Source organism: Puntigrus tetrazona, chromosome 13 (genome assembly GCF_018831695.1).
Source record: "Puntigrus tetrazona isolate hp1 chromosome 13, ASM1883169v1, whole genome shotgun sequence".
Taxonomy (NCBI): Eukaryota; Metazoa; Chordata; class Actinopteri; order Cypriniformes; family Cyprinidae; genus Puntigrus; species Puntigrus tetrazona.
In genome coordinates, this window is record NC_056711.1 from 8,007,861 (window position 1) to 8,024,147 (window position 16,287).

General features: G+C 38.4%; 1 protein-coding gene across 33 annotated transcripts in view; it reads left to right on the plus strand.

Moving 5' to 3' along the window:
* camk2g2 (calcium/calmodulin-dependent protein kinase (CaM kinase) II gamma 2) overlaps positions 1–16,287 on the plus strand; it is a 49,622-nt gene that overhangs the window by 16,351 nt on the left and 16,984 nt on the right. For 21 of the 33 annotated variants that reach the window (XM_043256347.1, XM_043256348.1, XM_043256353.1 and 18 more), the window contains exons 3-13: positions 2,302–2,361; positions 5,642–5,696; positions 6,216–6,281; positions 8,442–8,514; positions 10,658–10,760; positions 11,643–11,726; positions 12,169–12,263; positions 13,985–14,107; positions 14,380–14,463; positions 14,645–14,687; positions 14,890–14,952. In XM_043256347.1, the coding sequence (XP_043112282.1) occupies positions 2,302–2,361; positions 5,642–5,696; positions 6,216–6,281; positions 8,442–8,514; positions 10,658–10,760; positions 11,643–11,726; positions 12,169–12,263; positions 13,985–14,107; positions 14,380–14,463; positions 14,645–14,687; positions 14,890–14,952 (849 nt within the window). The remainder of the gene's footprint in view (positions 1–2,301; positions 2,362–5,641; positions 5,697–6,215; positions 6,282–8,441; positions 8,515–10,657; positions 10,761–11,642; positions 11,727–12,168; positions 12,264–13,984; positions 14,108–14,379; positions 14,464–14,644; positions 14,688–14,889; positions 14,953–16,287) is intronic. The other 12 variants (XM_043256352.1, XM_043256361.1, XM_043256355.1 and 9 more) reach the window with 1 other exon arrangement.

The window sequence follows — 16,287 nt, forward strand, 5'->3', positions numbered from 1 at the left end:
CCCCATTCAATATTATAAGTGACGCATCTTGGGTATTCTATAGTCTTTGATTCAACAAGATTTTAGTCAGAAGCTCTATTTAATACAATTAATTGGATAAGTGTTTGAAGATAGAAAATAGAGACAGACACAAAAGGTTATTTAATAGCATTGATTTATTGAAGAGAAAAAAAACACCACCACCAAAAAAGGGCACTTTGGAGAGTAAGGGGGAAAAGGGCATGTGCTCTGCACAGGTTGAACCCTATCTGTGCACATGCCTGGTGGCTGCTCAGTTCCTCATATCCTGTCAATGCTCATTATCGTGTAAAAGTTTTATGCTCATCCAATCTCAGAACACCTGTTAATGTTTCATTTACCGTTTATATCAGTCAGTTTATCGCTCTTGCTTTCTGAATCTCTCTATCTAAGAGTCCATGACATCACGGACCCGACCGCACAGTGAGAAAGCTGCACTTAGCCCAATTGGATTTTAGGGATGGTCACTGAACAACACATCATTTATTTATCTCTTCAGTAATGGGATAAAAAGAAAGAAAACGAGAGAGCACACAAAAGGAGCATGCCACTCAGTCATTTTTCTTTCTACAGGCCTTTATCGTTTGCATCAGATCCCAGCTATCAGTGTATTTGTGTTCATCCCACTTCAAACTTGATTTATAATGCAGCGGATGAATTGTATGCAGAAGGTACAGCAAACGATAAAAAACGAGAAGTTTTATAACACAAACTCTGAGTGTTTCGTTTTCTCAGCAGTCATTGCATGCCAGCAGTCTTTGTACGGCCGTCTCTCACTCTCAGATTAACTGTTCTGTTGGGAGCCGTGGCAGGGCTGAATATTAAATGTCCTGCATTAATTCTGTTAGGTAATAAAAACATCTGCTGCTGTAAACCGTACGCACACGCACATCACTCACAGCAGTCACCGTTCACTCTTTGAGAGGGATGTTTTTTGATCACACTTCTCAGAAAAGCTTAAAGCAACCAGTGATCCTACACCCACATCCATTTGTATATCATGAAAACATCACTTAAAGTCTGAAACCTGTGTGTGTGTCTGTGTGTGTGTGTGTTCATTTTTTTTTTTAAAAGGAATCTTTGATGCTTCAAGATTGAGGCTGATGCAATTTCTGAGAATCATGCTTTGGGGCTGTCAGAAGGATTGCATGCTTTTTGGGTAGAAGATCTACAAGAAGGTCCGATAGAGGTTGTGACTGGATCTTATGAAGGCCTGTGAAAGGAACATAACACACATACGTAAAGCTCTCAGACATTCATACTTTCTTCATCTTTTATTATATTTCGTCAAATTTTCTTTAGTGTGAGGTCTGGCTCGTTTCAGGCGAGCAGCACACACTTGGCACAATGTGATCTTGGACTGAGGATATGTTATGTGTAAGAGCAGTGTGTGTGTTTATGTGAGACTGATCTGACCCAGCAGGAGTGCCTGCATTGAGTTCATGATTTGAATTCCTACTAGCAGATCCCTGCTGCTGCAGATGTCTCTGTTCGAGTCCACGTGTGCATTCCTTTTAACTAGGGTGTTGTCTGGCGTCTCATAGACAACTCTAGTTAAGATTTGTACATTTTTTTTTTTTTTGCTTGATTAAGCATACATGGCACCAGAAACCAAACAGCCTTGCAACCGGCCTGCATTAAAAGCCTTGCACTTTGTCTGTCCTAAATGGCTGTGTGTAACATTATTGTTTATGGGCCGAAAATAGCTATTATGTATTTATACTGCTGAAGCAGTTTGTGTGTGTGTCTGTCTGTTTGAATTCCCTCTCATAAAGCTCTCTAAAGGTTTCCCAAAGAGCTATGACCTTGTCTCCTTTTTAGAGATCGATGCTCATCATTCCAGGATAGCAAGTTATATTAATCTTAGCCGCTTCTTTTATAGAGTGGACATCTTTACTTCATGCCCATTACATGTACTCACAATCATTAAGTACTGTCATTACTATGCTAAGTATAGGGCAGTAGGCTTGATATTGATTATATGTCTTTGAACGGTTGCATTTGCCTAATCGCAGGTCCTGTTTACACCCAGGATTTATTTATTTATTTTTTAAACGTTGATAGCAATAAATGTTTCTTGAGCAGCAAATCAGCATATAGAATGATGTCTTTAGAATTATATGGCACTGAAGCCGGGAAGTAATGGCTGTTGAAAATTCAATGTCCTGAGAATAAATTGTTTTAAATTTATATTATATTTTTTTAATATTAAAAACTGTTCTTTTAAATAGTAGTTTAAATTATTATCTGTTATTAACTGTTCTTTTTGTGTTTGACCCTCAGATCATCAGAAGCTAGAAAGAGAGGCCCGGATCTGCCGTCTCCTCAAACATTCCAACATAGGTGAGTCTCAACAACTTGCTTGTGCCAAATATACTCATCCAGGTGGTACAGATTCAAGTGCGGCATGCAACATGTCTTTTCTCCCTTTAATAATTGAGAACAATAGTCTGTGTGTGTCTGTACGCTGTGAGACATACTATACAAACATGCTAGTCACATTCAACTCGAGATTATTTGCATGGCATGAGAAAGGATGTGGCTGACAAGACAGATCACACAGACAAAATCTCCACCTCATGCAAAATCATGGAAATAGCACAGGCATCATGATCCCTTCAGGCTCCCTTCTGTGTGTGAGAACAACACGGTGCTGTGGAAGACAGTAAAATGTAAGTGGCTAAAATCTTTCAGGATGGTGACATTGGGATAATCACCAGTTGCAAATAAAGTATTTAAGGAAGAAATAACTATTTTTGAAATACTTGAAGAAAAACAGCAAGATTAAAACAAATGACTGGCACTTTTCAAGAAAATCTCTTTTAACTGTTACACAACGCATACCACAAGGTAATGTAACGGATAATTCACCCAGAAATGGTAATTTTTCAGCCTTTATCTTCCCTCACAAAAGAGGTGTCAGACACAATATTCAATTTAATGTAAACCGAAAGACTTCAAAAAGGCAGATATACAACATGACTTTCGCCATTACAAGTCTTCATACTATAGCTTTATATGACTAACAATCTAAAATGTAAGCTATTGTTCATGGTCATCTCTACCTAGAAGCCACAGCTGTGACACACAATCTAAAACAACATGAATGAATACAGCTATAAGTCAAATATAGTTTTTTCATACTTTTAAAGTTGCTTTTTCATTCTTGGCAGCATAAATCATCTGTTTCTTGTAATGCAAACAGAAGCTCAGACATTCTGCTCGACGTCTCCTTTTTTCTAGCCTTGTTTTTCTTTTTTCTAGGAAGTGTTTGTCCTTTCCCACCGTCATACTCTCTTGTCTCTCCTCCCTCACTTTTTTTCTTTCTCATGTATTCCCTCCCTTTCATTCTCAGTGGCCTAAATCTGTCTTTTGTACCTTTTTATTGTCTAGCCATCTTAAACGGCCCTTTCTTCCTCTCTCTTTCTCTCTCTCAGGTTGTCATGTTTTCTGCATGGACTGCCAATAAACTGCTAACAAAAAGAGCAATTAAGTGTGTATGTGAGAGAGAGCCTTCTTAAGGAGCACATCTCCAATGACGACAAAGACACTAACACACTTCTTGTTTTCAACTCCTTTTGTCGTGGACATCACTTACACAACACGTACAGAGTAACTTACAGCCTTTGTACAGGTTATCAGTCGTGGGGTTTGTTGTCATCAAAGAATCCGCAGATATGAACGCTTGACTGCCGTTGGCCCACAGACGCGCAACAAGAGCAGATAGAATGACTTGAGCCTGTCACACACACAACCCACATGCATCCACATACATTCTTCATGCTATCTCACCCAGAGCCATGTCTTCAGGCATACATTTCTGGTGTGACAATATGTTAGAATGGAGCCGTGCATCCCTGTGGAGTCCTTCAGTAGAGTGTGAAAACCCACACCCAGCACTGGTGTTTTTTGGCAGAGTTTCTTTTTCCACTAAGCAAAAAAACTTCACCTACCAATAAAATGAAAGATTTTAAATTTATGTGTCCGGTATTGGCATGCGAAAAAGATGTTGAGCTGTCTGATATCACCGGTAACCAGGGAAAATGAAAACGTACTAATAAACAGACTTTTTATTGGTCAGTCAGAGTCTTCTTTCCTTATGGCTAGTTCTGTGAAGGGTTCTAATAGTACAGATAAAAACAACAGATAAAAGCAGTATATAATACAAGTGTTTGAGGGGAAAGGAATATAAAATGCTCCAATGGCACAGTATTATTTTGAATAGGGCAACAAGTTCAGAGAGTATCTTCTTCATCAGAGTGCAACGCAAATCGCCTCTATCCACTCCTCTTTCAGGCCAACCTGTTAAAATCGCACTCCATTCACAGCACCTTCAGTCTGAATTGTTAAAACACAGTCCTCCTGTCAGAACGTGTGTGTTTGTGTCAGCGCCGCGGGTGATCCTGGGTGGATGTGGAGATAATATAATTCTGCTTTGCCCTCTCTGCCCTCCTCTAGCAGCCACCTCCCTCACATGGCTGAGATTAATGCACCCTGTCATTTACACGGACCCACACACAATGAGAGTGAGCCGGGGGTCTCTTAATGGCTGCATGTGTGAGATCTGTAACTACCGATGACAAATTCATTACCTTCAATCAAGATAACAAATGTCCCTTGCCTTACTTGCAATGCCATCGCTCTGTAATGCAAAGACCAGAGTTCCTTCTCTGAGATGAATGTTGACAGGTGTGATTTTTTTTTTCATTTAAAGTCAGCATGAAGTTCAATTTTTTTTTTCGCAGCTCAGCTTTATTGTAAAAAATATATCAAGATGTTTTTCTAAAGATAACGATATTTGTGTTAGTATTGCCATCTAGCCTTACTTGCATGTATCTTTCAAAGAGAAACCAATTGCTTAAATAAGATGCATGATTATCTTCATTCAGTGCTAAAATAATTCAGTGTAATTAAAATGCTATTTAATTTAGGGGGTGGGGTTTAAGGGAAAAATTCCCTTTTTTAAATTATTAAAAAGGAAATTACAAAATAATTTATAATCCTTATCCAGGGGCTGGACTAGAGAGCCTCAGCAAACTTCCAGGAAGGCCACAGGACGACGTAAATGTATTTAAAACAATTAATTGTCATTAATGCATTGAAAAAAAGTTACTCTGAATTAAAGGGTAAAAACAATAAATTTACTCTTAGATTAAAATCTAAAACCTTTCTTTTTGACATCTCAATATAACTATTGTTTTCATTGAAGAAACATTATTAACGGTTGATCATTGATTTAATATGTACATACTCCAAGTTTCTGCATATGAAAACAAGCAGCTTTGTACATAAATTACAGCAGAAATAATAAAAGTGGCTTTGAATGTTACATTAGACAATGGGGGCTTTCAATAGGAGTTAAGAAAGACCACTGTCCTTTGCTGAGTTTTTTTGTGTGTGTGTGTGGCATTTGGAGTTGGTTTCAAATGGGTCAGTTATGAGGTTCATTTCAGCTAAGATGCTGCCTTAGAAGGCATTAGGCAACGAGGTTTGGATTTGAAATGGAGCTAATGAGGATGACTTCATGGTCAGGTCAAGAAAAGGATAAAAGCTCCTTCTGTTCGTCCTGCTTATGTTGTTTCTCTGTCTTACCTCATTCTCTCTTTCTGTTTTCCCTCAACAGTGCGTCTCCATGACAGTATCGCAGAAGAAGGCTTTCATTACCTGGTCTTTGACCTGTAAGTATCTGAGTCAGACACTGTGATCTTCCATCTTACTTCTGTGTAAAACAGGATTGACGCCCTTGCACTCACACTTTCCACTTCCTTTCAAACTTGTTTGGCAGTAATTAACTGTTAATTACAGGAAAATGTAATTGAGGTGTGACGATTTAACTTTACTCTCTTGCCAGAAGGCTAGTTTTTTCTTTCTGAACTCCTTTGCTTAAATTGTTGACATCATGTTGAATGATTATCAGTGTTGTTGAGATGTAGACTTCTCCGTGTAGCTGCAGTGTGTGTGTGAGAGCAAGACATGAATGTAAGTGTATGTGTGTAGATTGTAACTGTATGGCCCTCTCTCAGGGCTCTTGTATCATTAGGACTCTAACACTCAAGTGCCGGCCCGTGGTGATAAAACTCTCGATTAGCCACATACTCCTCTACAGGCCTCGTGCTCTTTATAGTTTATAGCTGAATGGAACCGCTGTGGGTTCTCCATACTCGAGCTGTTGATAAAGGCTGTATTTCTTCTTGTAGTGTGACTGGTGGAGAATTGTTTGAAGATATCGTCGCAAGAGAGTATTACAGTGAAGCAGATGCAAGGTAAGTTTAAAAAATCACCTAAAAAGCAAAATAACATATTTTAGCAAACAATTCTTTAGTGTTCTTCCTGCATTACAAATAAATTGCGTGTGGGGTAAAGAAACTTCTCCCTTTCTGTCATGTGCGCTCTCGTCTGTAATTTGACGAGCACAAAAGTTAGTTTATTTAGAAAACTCTCCTCCTATACATTTTACGTCTATAAGGAAAACTGCATATTCGATAAGGTCAGGTGCAAAAAGAAACCGTCCATGCTTTTCAGCCCTAATTTGTCATTAGTAAAACCTGACAGTACTATTAAAATCTTGTCCATAATGTACTATATATATATATATATATATATATATATATATATATATATATATATATATATATACGTGGATTTTTATGTAAATACAATAGTATATAAATACTAAGATAAGTAATTATTCAAAATAGCATGATAATACTTTAAGCCATTATTGTACCGCTTTTGTCAGGGAGAGATAAATTATTCTGTCTCTAACTCTGCCCTTTGCTCCCAGACAGCAAGACCATCGTTAAATGCCAGGGTTACACAACTAATTATTAAACATGATATTTTTATTTTAAATAATGTCAAGCTATGTAAATACTCCCAGTGCTTTAACAGGGATTGAAGCTGCCCCGAAATATGTGGTGTTATTTTTAACCTGCAGCCGGGATAGGCATCCCCTTAAATTAAAGCTGACTGTCTGCACTTCAGTCCATTTCCACTTCATATTCAGCACTAAGCCGGAACAACAAAATTAGTGTCACTTTGCAATTACTTTTGGAAGTACTCTCCAGACTTACAACATGAAGTCTGCTTCTGAGAGTTTGCATCAAGGGAGAACGGAGAGAGTTTTTCTGGAAAGTGCCTCTGTAATGGGATGGAATGGAATGCAGTCCACAGATTTAGCCAAATTTGGACACAAGAAATGCCTTTCTCGCCATCCTTCCTCAAGAGAGTTTAGGGAATATCTAATGGGGTGCTTTCTTTGCTCCACCGCCCCGTTGCTCGTCTTTCTGCAAGCTCTGTTTTCTGCTCTCTCTATACATAAGCCGAATCATTTGTCATTGAACCATCACTGTTATTTTTCAAGTATTCTACCAAACAAAAAAAACAAAAACCTTTAGAGAAATTTCATCCCCACCCAATTCGCCCTTGTTCACAGGTCATGACCTTTTAAACAGGTTTGAGCTGGTCCACTCACTGCATTTATAAGCTCCGCCGTGCTTGTTATTTCTGTCATCTCACTTGTTATTCCTGTCAGAGCAACAAATGCATGTCTGTGTAGTATAGCTGGGAGATATACACTATTGTTCAAAAGTATAGGGTGGATAAGATTTTTTTTTTTGTCTCTTGTTCCTTGTTCTTGTCTCACAAAGGCTGCATTCATCCGATCACAATACAGTAAAACAGTAATATTGTGTAATATCATTACAGTTTCTGTAATGTTTATTTTTATTTGTTAATAACATAATTAAAACTGTATTTTCGAAGGTGAGCCTTATTGTGTAGAATTTTTTCCAAAGATAAAAATATTTGTCTTAATATTTCCATCTCATATGACTTTTTGCATGTATCCTTCATAGAGAAAATAATTTGCATAAAAAAATAAAGCATCCATTTAAAAAAAAGATTAACAAGGAAATTTAAAAATGTTACTTGAGTATCGCACCTTTAAATTTCAACATGTTTCTTAACCAGGGCCTGGGGTCCATAACTAAGCCTAAATGTATTTAAAACAATAACTCATTATTAATTTATTGAAATAACTTGACTATAATTTACAAGGGTAAAAACAAGAAATTTACTATAAAATACAAATCCAATTTTTTTTTTTTCTTTTTTACGCCTCACGTATACACATTCAGCTTCAGGAAATTTGTTTTGGCATTTGGATGACATGGTAAATGTATTTTCATTCCCATCCTGGAAAGCTTCTCTGGCAGCTTTGAGAACCACAAAACAAACCAGAGTATTTATCTGTTTGTGCAAAGCTCAGTCTATCGGCACAGGCCAGATTCTGCAGCTGGATTTCTTGTGCCCAGTCTTCTATCTGGAGTTAGATCCTTGTACTAATGCCTGGGCTTCTCTCCCTAATCCAACCCTCTTTTCCTCCCCCCTGCTTTCCGTTTCTCCCTGTCTCTGTTTCTCAGTCATTGCATCAATCAGATCCTGGAAAGCGTCAGCCACATCCACCAGCATGACATTGTGCACAGGGACCTCAAGGTGAGTCATGCCGTCACTGTGGCAACGTGCCAATACGGGAGTCTGTGTCATCCAAACCCTCCTCCTCTTGGCAGCTCTGTGGCGTCATTTGCACACGCTCATATTGGTGCTTGCAACATTAAACTCTGTGTGTTGTTTTTTTTTTCTCTTGACGTCAGAGCATGACCAGTTGGCTGTGACCAATCCTGAGGGGTCATTTGACAACAAGCACAATACAGATAACAAACAAAGAGCATTTAATGGATGATAGAGAGATTGTTTTATTTTTTTTATTAATGCCATCGTTCAATCTGAAGCTCATATTAGGAATGAAATTCAATAACTATTTACTTTTCGGTTGTCAGACTTTACGATGTTTTCCTTTTGTCTCTCCACATCTTCCTAATAGATGTAGATACAGACTTTAAAAGGTGAAATTGTGTGTGTAAAGTGTTTTTTCTTAAAATACGTGATAAAATACGTAATAGATCAGTGGCATGTGGTGGACAAAAATGTGTCGAACCCCCAAACCGTTGCTTTCCATATTCTCCTTTTTAAAAGTAAAGCCAGACAGAGGAGTACCGGAGGCAGGCCGGTTGCTATGGAAACCTCTGTGATGTCATGGTGGCTGCAGAGTCATGGCATGATGGTGAGCGTGTCTGGTGGGGAGTCATTTTACCTCCTTTAATTCATCAGAGGGAAAGAGACGGAACTGTTGAAAACAGACAGACAAGAAGGAAAAGGAAATATAGTTGAGCAGGAGCTAGAGAAAGAGTGTTTAAGAGGAAATAGAGACAGAGTCCTTCCCTAGGATTGGGATTGATTATCTGTGAGCGTCACCCTTGCATCATCAGTGTAGTCTGCTTTTTTTTTTACTAAAATGAAACCTATAGATAAAAAATTAGTAACTGAAATAAGCCTGAAATAAAATAACTAGATAAAAATATTACATATAACCTAATTAATAAATGAATGCCAATTAATTCATTAGTAATAAGTAATGAATAATTCATTATTTGCAGTTTGCTTTATTTGTTGAAAATTAGGTTATGATGCTTAGAATGCGATGCATAGCATTTTGTGTTTTTATTTCACAAAATAATTTAAGTTTTGTAACAAGCACTTCTCAGTATTGCATCTGCTGCACGAGCTACCGGTTTTGTTTTGGATTGGCTTATGAATATTCATTTGTTTACATCATTGGCCAGTCCAGGATTGCGCTCTAGCTGTGTCAGCATCCGCTGAATAATTTTCATTAAAATAAGTCATGATATGACGTCAAAGAAAGTCTATTGTGTGCGTCCCACTGTAAACGTGTTGGGGCAGTTGTTGCAGGATGACTGTGCAGTGTCCGGGTCAGGGCTGTGCCTGCAGCATTCAGAGGCAGCGGGGTGTGCAGGACAGCGGGGCGAGAGAGCAGCTCACCCCTGCTCTCGTAGCATGAGATAACAAGCCCTCCTCTCTGTCTCTTCATGAATTATGCAGCTCAGAGCAATGAGCGTGCTGTCACAGCTATCCATCCGCTTTACACACACACCAGTAAGATATAGACACCACATGCAATCTCTCCCTTCTTCTCTCTCACACGTTGCAAGCATGCAAACATTTCTGTCTCTAACACTTGATGCACACTGTAGTTCAAGTCGGGATCTCGGTATTCCTGCAATGTGATGATGAAAGACTCTCCTCATAGAACATGCTGGATACGTTTACTTCCTTTTATGCAGATCACAGCTGATTAAATTCAGCGTCTGTAAGCTTGATCATCACCTTTAGCATTATCATGCACAGACTGAATGAGCAGCCGTATGGAGGTGAATGCCTGTGAATGGCACTTCATGATTAGTTTTGGCTCGTGCTACTGGATATTTAATCTTTCCTATTTTTATATTTGTGTTTCCTTTTGTCGTCTAATGCTCATTTAAAGTTAATCATGAAAAACACTATTCATTTAATTTACAATTAAGTGATGCTTAAACTTTGTAGCATTCAAAACAAGCTCTGTTAGTTTTATTTAATTTAGGTAAAATAATATAAAATAATGAAGCGATGGTTGCATTAACAGTTGTCTGTGAGGAGGTGTGTGTATATGTATATATCATCCCTCATTTTATTTATTTTTTCACTCTTCCTACCCTTTTCTCTGTCACGTGTCCTCCTGTAGCCAGAGAACCTGCTGCTGGCCAGTAAGATGAAGGGCGCCGCAGTGAAGTTAGCTGATTTTGGCCTTGCCATCGAGGTGCAGGGAGATCAGCAGGCCTGGTTTGGTAAGACTCCTCTGTTTATCCTTCAACTCACTGGTAGCCTCATCTCTTAAAGGGATTTGGCTTGAAGCCATTCTAGTTCATCCTGATTCAAGATTGAATTTAATTCAACAGACTAAATTAATTTCTCTGTATTTTCCAACAAATATTCAATGCCCCGAAAATGCATCCGCTCATTTAGATGGCACTGGTGCTCGTAAACTCGTTCTGAAAGCACACATTCAACCAGCAATGACTTTTCTTATTGCTCTGTTTGCTTTCTATGGCATCTGTGGCTCTTGTGAAACTAGAGAGCTCTGGAGAGTAGCCAGCTTATGTTTTTCTCTGTGCCCTTGGGAAATATTGAGTAGATTCTCAATGTTTACTGTCCTTTTGGAGTCAAGACTACTCACTTGAACCAGGTCGAAGGTCACATATGACAAAGCCAGTGGACAAATTGGATTAAGCTTGTCTAATATCATGAAAATTTTTTATTTGCTTTGTCACATTGCACAGCCTTGTTAGAAAGAGGTTTTGTGTGTGTGTTTTTGTGGACAGGAATTTGTATAAGGACACAGGTATGACATGGGTATTACGAGATGAAAGTGACTTTTCAGGTCATTGCCCCATGTCCCCACTTTTCAGAATGCTTATAAATCATACAGAGTTTTGTTTTTTGTTTTTTTTTTTATAGAAAGGGTTAGTAAAGTGTTAGGTATAGGGCAATAGCACATACAGTTTGTACAGAATAAAAACAATTACGCCTATGGGATGTCCCCAGTCTTAACAAAAAACAAATGTGTGTGTGTTTATTTGTTTAGTCCAGACTGAAATATTGTTGCTTTATTTTGTAGAATCAGTTGATTTTATATATTAAATGTAGGTAATCACATTATGTCTTTACAGGTTTTGCAGGCACCCCTGGATACCTCTCCCCTGAAGTCCTGAGAAAGGACCCCTATGGAAAACCAGTGGATATCTGGGCTTGTGGTAAGATTTTCACCTTTTTATTTAGTGTCCACATTAAAATGATTCCAAGACACTCTTTGTGCTAGTTAGAACGACGGTCACTGTTTTGGTTTGTGAAACCCACCCCTTCGCTTTACCCAGTTGATGGAAAACACATCGCATTTCATTTTATTTCTCTTAAGTGTGGTCCTGTGTGTGCGTCAGGATGCAAAAAATATTTAGACTGCAATACCTCAATTATTAGGTGTTTAATTGCCACTTTGAACGATTAATTGTGGCATCTGTAATTGTAATTGCGATTAGAAAATCGATCAATTGCGCATACCTAGTTAGAGTATCTTTTATAGTGTATTTGTCCATTTTTATGAATAGTGTGCAAAAAATTGTAACTTAGACTAATTACTTTGGAAAAACAGTAGACTAGTACTAGTATGAAGTTATCAATTTTGTGTGTCCTGGGCAGGTGTGATCTTGTATATCCTGCTGGTGGGCTACCCTCCTTTCTGGGATGAGGACCAGCACAAACTGTATCAGCAGATCAAGGCTGGAGCCTATGACGTGAGTAAACGCACTCGCTATTTCCCTTAATGAGCTCTCTGTGCATTATAATCGCCCAGTTGCACCAGTGTTTCAACTTTTTAAAAAAACCTACTCCTCGCTCTATGCTAATTTGTGCAGTTCCACTCTTTGCACTGCTCACATATCTAATGTAATTAAAGCGTATACAAAACAGGCGTGTTTAAAAAAAAAGTGCTTGTAACCCACTTTAAGCAGTGCTTAGTTCAAGAAAAAGAAAGTGAAAGCCCTTTTATTAGACCTGTCTTTTATTGCCTGTCAGCATGTTGACAGAGACGCTCTCATGGCCATCCACATACAGAGATTTCAGTGCCACTACATCGACCCGGAGTGGCAAACCCAGATTGAAGCCTTTGTTAATATTTAATTGGTTGGGATAGAGAGCAGAGTTATTCAATAATAAATGATGGCAGCCCCCTCCTCTAGAGCTCAGAAGAGGAACATACAACTGAGGAGTCTTCATCATCATCCTCACCTCTTCAAACCCCAAAGGAAAACCAGTTTAAAGTGGCATATTTCCTGTTAATGCTATCCTGTAGTAGCTTATATGAGGTTACAACAACTTTGCAGAAAGCGTAGTCATATTTTCACAGTGGCCAACTGCTTGCAAACAATCTAGCATGATCAGAGTATGGATTCACACTAATTTGATTTCATTTGTGCTTTCTCCATCTCTTTTAGTCCAGATTGATAGGCTCTCTAAGTGCATTGGGATATAGTGTTTTTGTAGTGTTTGTTGCATAGTGGCATTGTCCGTCTGATGGAGTGCTGCAATATAGGAGAGATGTGATTACCAAGGCCAGTTTTGGTTTCAGCATTTTTAGCCATCCAGGTGGAAAACACCACTTTTCCATCCATCGCTTTAGCTTCTCTGCTTTAATCTCATTAACATCCATTACAGTCCATGGAAGCCATTGATCTGCGTGTTTTTCCATGTCTGTATATTTGAGCACTCTGTTACATACAACAGCTTGAGTGAAACTAGTGAAAATGCTTCTATTTTTCACTTATATATAATATACTATAATATAATATAATATAATATTTTCATTGCAATTTGTATTACTAGTATCAGCATAAAGCTGATTTAACATTCTTGTCTTAGAACCTGGTTTGGCCACCTCTTGCTTCAATGTTGAACTTTATGAACTCAACAAGTTTGTGCAAAACCTGATGATCATGTTCTTCAGCTTTATTAATCCAAAGAGCATTTTGAGCTCCACTGGAAGAACACGTGACCATCAGTACACATAATCAATGTCACAAAGTGATCTAGCAATATACAATTTCTTTTCATAAGCTTTTCATAATACATGTCATGGTAATGTAGCTATACAGAATGTGTGTTAAATTAGTTTATGAATCAATAGTTTATGAATATCAGTGCTGTCAAATGATTAATTGCGATTAATCACACTCAAGATACTTTTTTGTTTGCAATTCATAAAATATGCGTGTGCGTACGGTGTATGATTATTATGTGTATATATAAATATGAAACATTTATGTATGTTTTTATTGTGGGTGCATATTTTTATAATGAATACATTTTAAATCTTTCTTGTTTTATAATACTATTTAGTTTTAAATACTATAATACTATTATGTTTAAATGAAACAAGCCACAGGTTTTCACTGTAGACCTCACTGTGTTTCAAGAAAACCCATTCGTCTTCTCTTTCTCTTGTGTCTTTATGTCTTAGTTTCCATCTCCAGAGTGGGACACTGTTACCCCAGAGGCCAAAAATCTCATCAACCAGATGTTGACTATCAACCCAGCGAAGAGGATCACGGCTGACCAAGCACTCAAACATCCGTGGGTCTGCGTAAGTGGACTTAAACCCCCAGCACTTTTCATTGTGTCTCTCCAGGCTGGTTTATATTGTTGCCACTTAGCTTTTCACAATTACATCCAACAACTGGCATATTGTCATACAGCTTACACTCCAGTCTGCAATGAAGTAAACATCTGCTAGCCTGTTTGGCTGATAGAAAAACTTCAAATGAGGCATTTTATCCAATTTGTTTTCTATACAATCTGCCATAACGTATATGAATGAGGATTTGTCCTAAGTGCTGATGTCTCTTGCTCACTTAGCAACGCTCCACTGTCGCCTCCATGATGCATCGTCAAGAAACTGTTGAGTGTCTGCGCAAGTTCAACGCCCGCAGAAAACTAAAGGTCTGATTCATTCATTTCTAGCACAATAAGGTTCAATATTTTGACATTAGTTTATGCATTTGCTGACATATGCTGCAAAAATACTTTACATACTGTACTCTTTTGTTAAACTAGGGTCATTTTATTTATGCATATACTGGCATATGTAAGATAACTGAAATGGCATTTGTGTTTTCTGCAGGGGGCTATTTTGACCACCATGTTGGTGTCCAGGAACTTTTCAGGTGAATGATTTATTAGCTTCAGACATACGAGTGAGACTTGTGAATCAGTATGTTTACTTTCCTGACTGTGTAGAAGCATTTGGGCTTTGCTTTAGGTTGCTTTGTTAGGGTACAAATTGGGTAAGTTTTCTATGATACCGGAAAGGCTGAGCTTCTGCCTTGAGTCAGCCTCTCCAAAACGACATGCTCTTTTGTCCAATAGTGGGTCGGCAGCACACCAGCCCCGCCACCCCCACCACCAGCACAGCTGCACTGGCACAAGAAGGTACGTGAGATGGGCACTAGGGGGCCGTTGCCCACTTTCAGCCTCAGCATGTGACCAAAGGGAGCCTGCTATACCCTTGCCAACGCACGGGCACTGAAACTCTTCTGAGAGACCATTCGCTATGCAGAGAATATGTAACACAAGCTCCAGGGTTGGGTTCACTGACTGAATATTTCAATTCAAATTCGATTTAGTATAAATTTTGAATTCTGACATTTAAGTGAATTGACAAATATAAATCAAGGATAATTGAAATTCAGTCACTCTCAACTCTGAGACACATTCGTATCTCTCTTTGTGCTTCATGACTTTTGACCGAAGTCTGGGATGAAAGAGCCCTTTCCCTTCAGTGGTGACCTTTGCACTGCACTGAATGTGCTGTGAACTTGTCAGAAGATGTTTTGTGTCATTGTCAGCAGGTTGGGATGGTAAGAAGAGTATCACAAAAAAATGTATTATGTCTTCCAACTGGTGTCTCTCTGGAAACATAATGCATTGTGGGTTTGCACTTTTGGTGATGGTCCAGGGATGCCCCGGTGGAGGTATTTCGACTAGAGTCACCTTAAGAAACTGCGTCATATTTAAAAGTTGCATTACGGATTTAGTTGCCTCGTTTTATGTTGATGGTTTCTTAAGGTAGCTCGTTCTCCTTGTATACCTCAGTCCACAGTCAGGTCGGCTTTTGGTCAACCAGCTGCACTGGTATGAAATTGTGGGTAGATGCTGAAATGCATTTGCCTGTAGTAAGAATGAATGTCTACACCATGTGTCTATTAGCATGCTCTTGAGGGAAGACTTAAGAAGAACCTACATGCTGAAGTCTTCACAGTTGGGATCACTGTGGCGTGCTTCAGAAGTACTTTTCAGCATGTGTTCGGGGGTCTTTGTGCATGGAAGACCCGAAGCAACAGGATCCACATGTCCTTTTGTCTTGCTTTTTGTTCATTTCTGAGTTTCTTGCCTCTATTCATATATGTCTTAATTAAAGTGGCATGTCTGTGAATGCTCTGCAATTTGCTTCTGTTGCTTTACAATGATACTTTAACAATTGCAGCATTTTATTGAAGCCTAGAAGAATCAAAGGCAGCTGTTGGCAATGTGATAGACTGATTTATCAGCCCAGATGGTAAATTAGCTGCTGTTTGATTATATCGAGAGCATTTAATAATGAAATGCCCACTTATGAGTTTATTTAATTTTAGCAAATTTTAAATTCCTATAATCAAAATTGTATTATCTTTGCTTCCGTTCAATAGTTTGGGCTCTGGAATATTTTAAGTCATATTTTATTTTCAGAAATACAGAAATATTGTAAAATATAATTACCATTTAAAA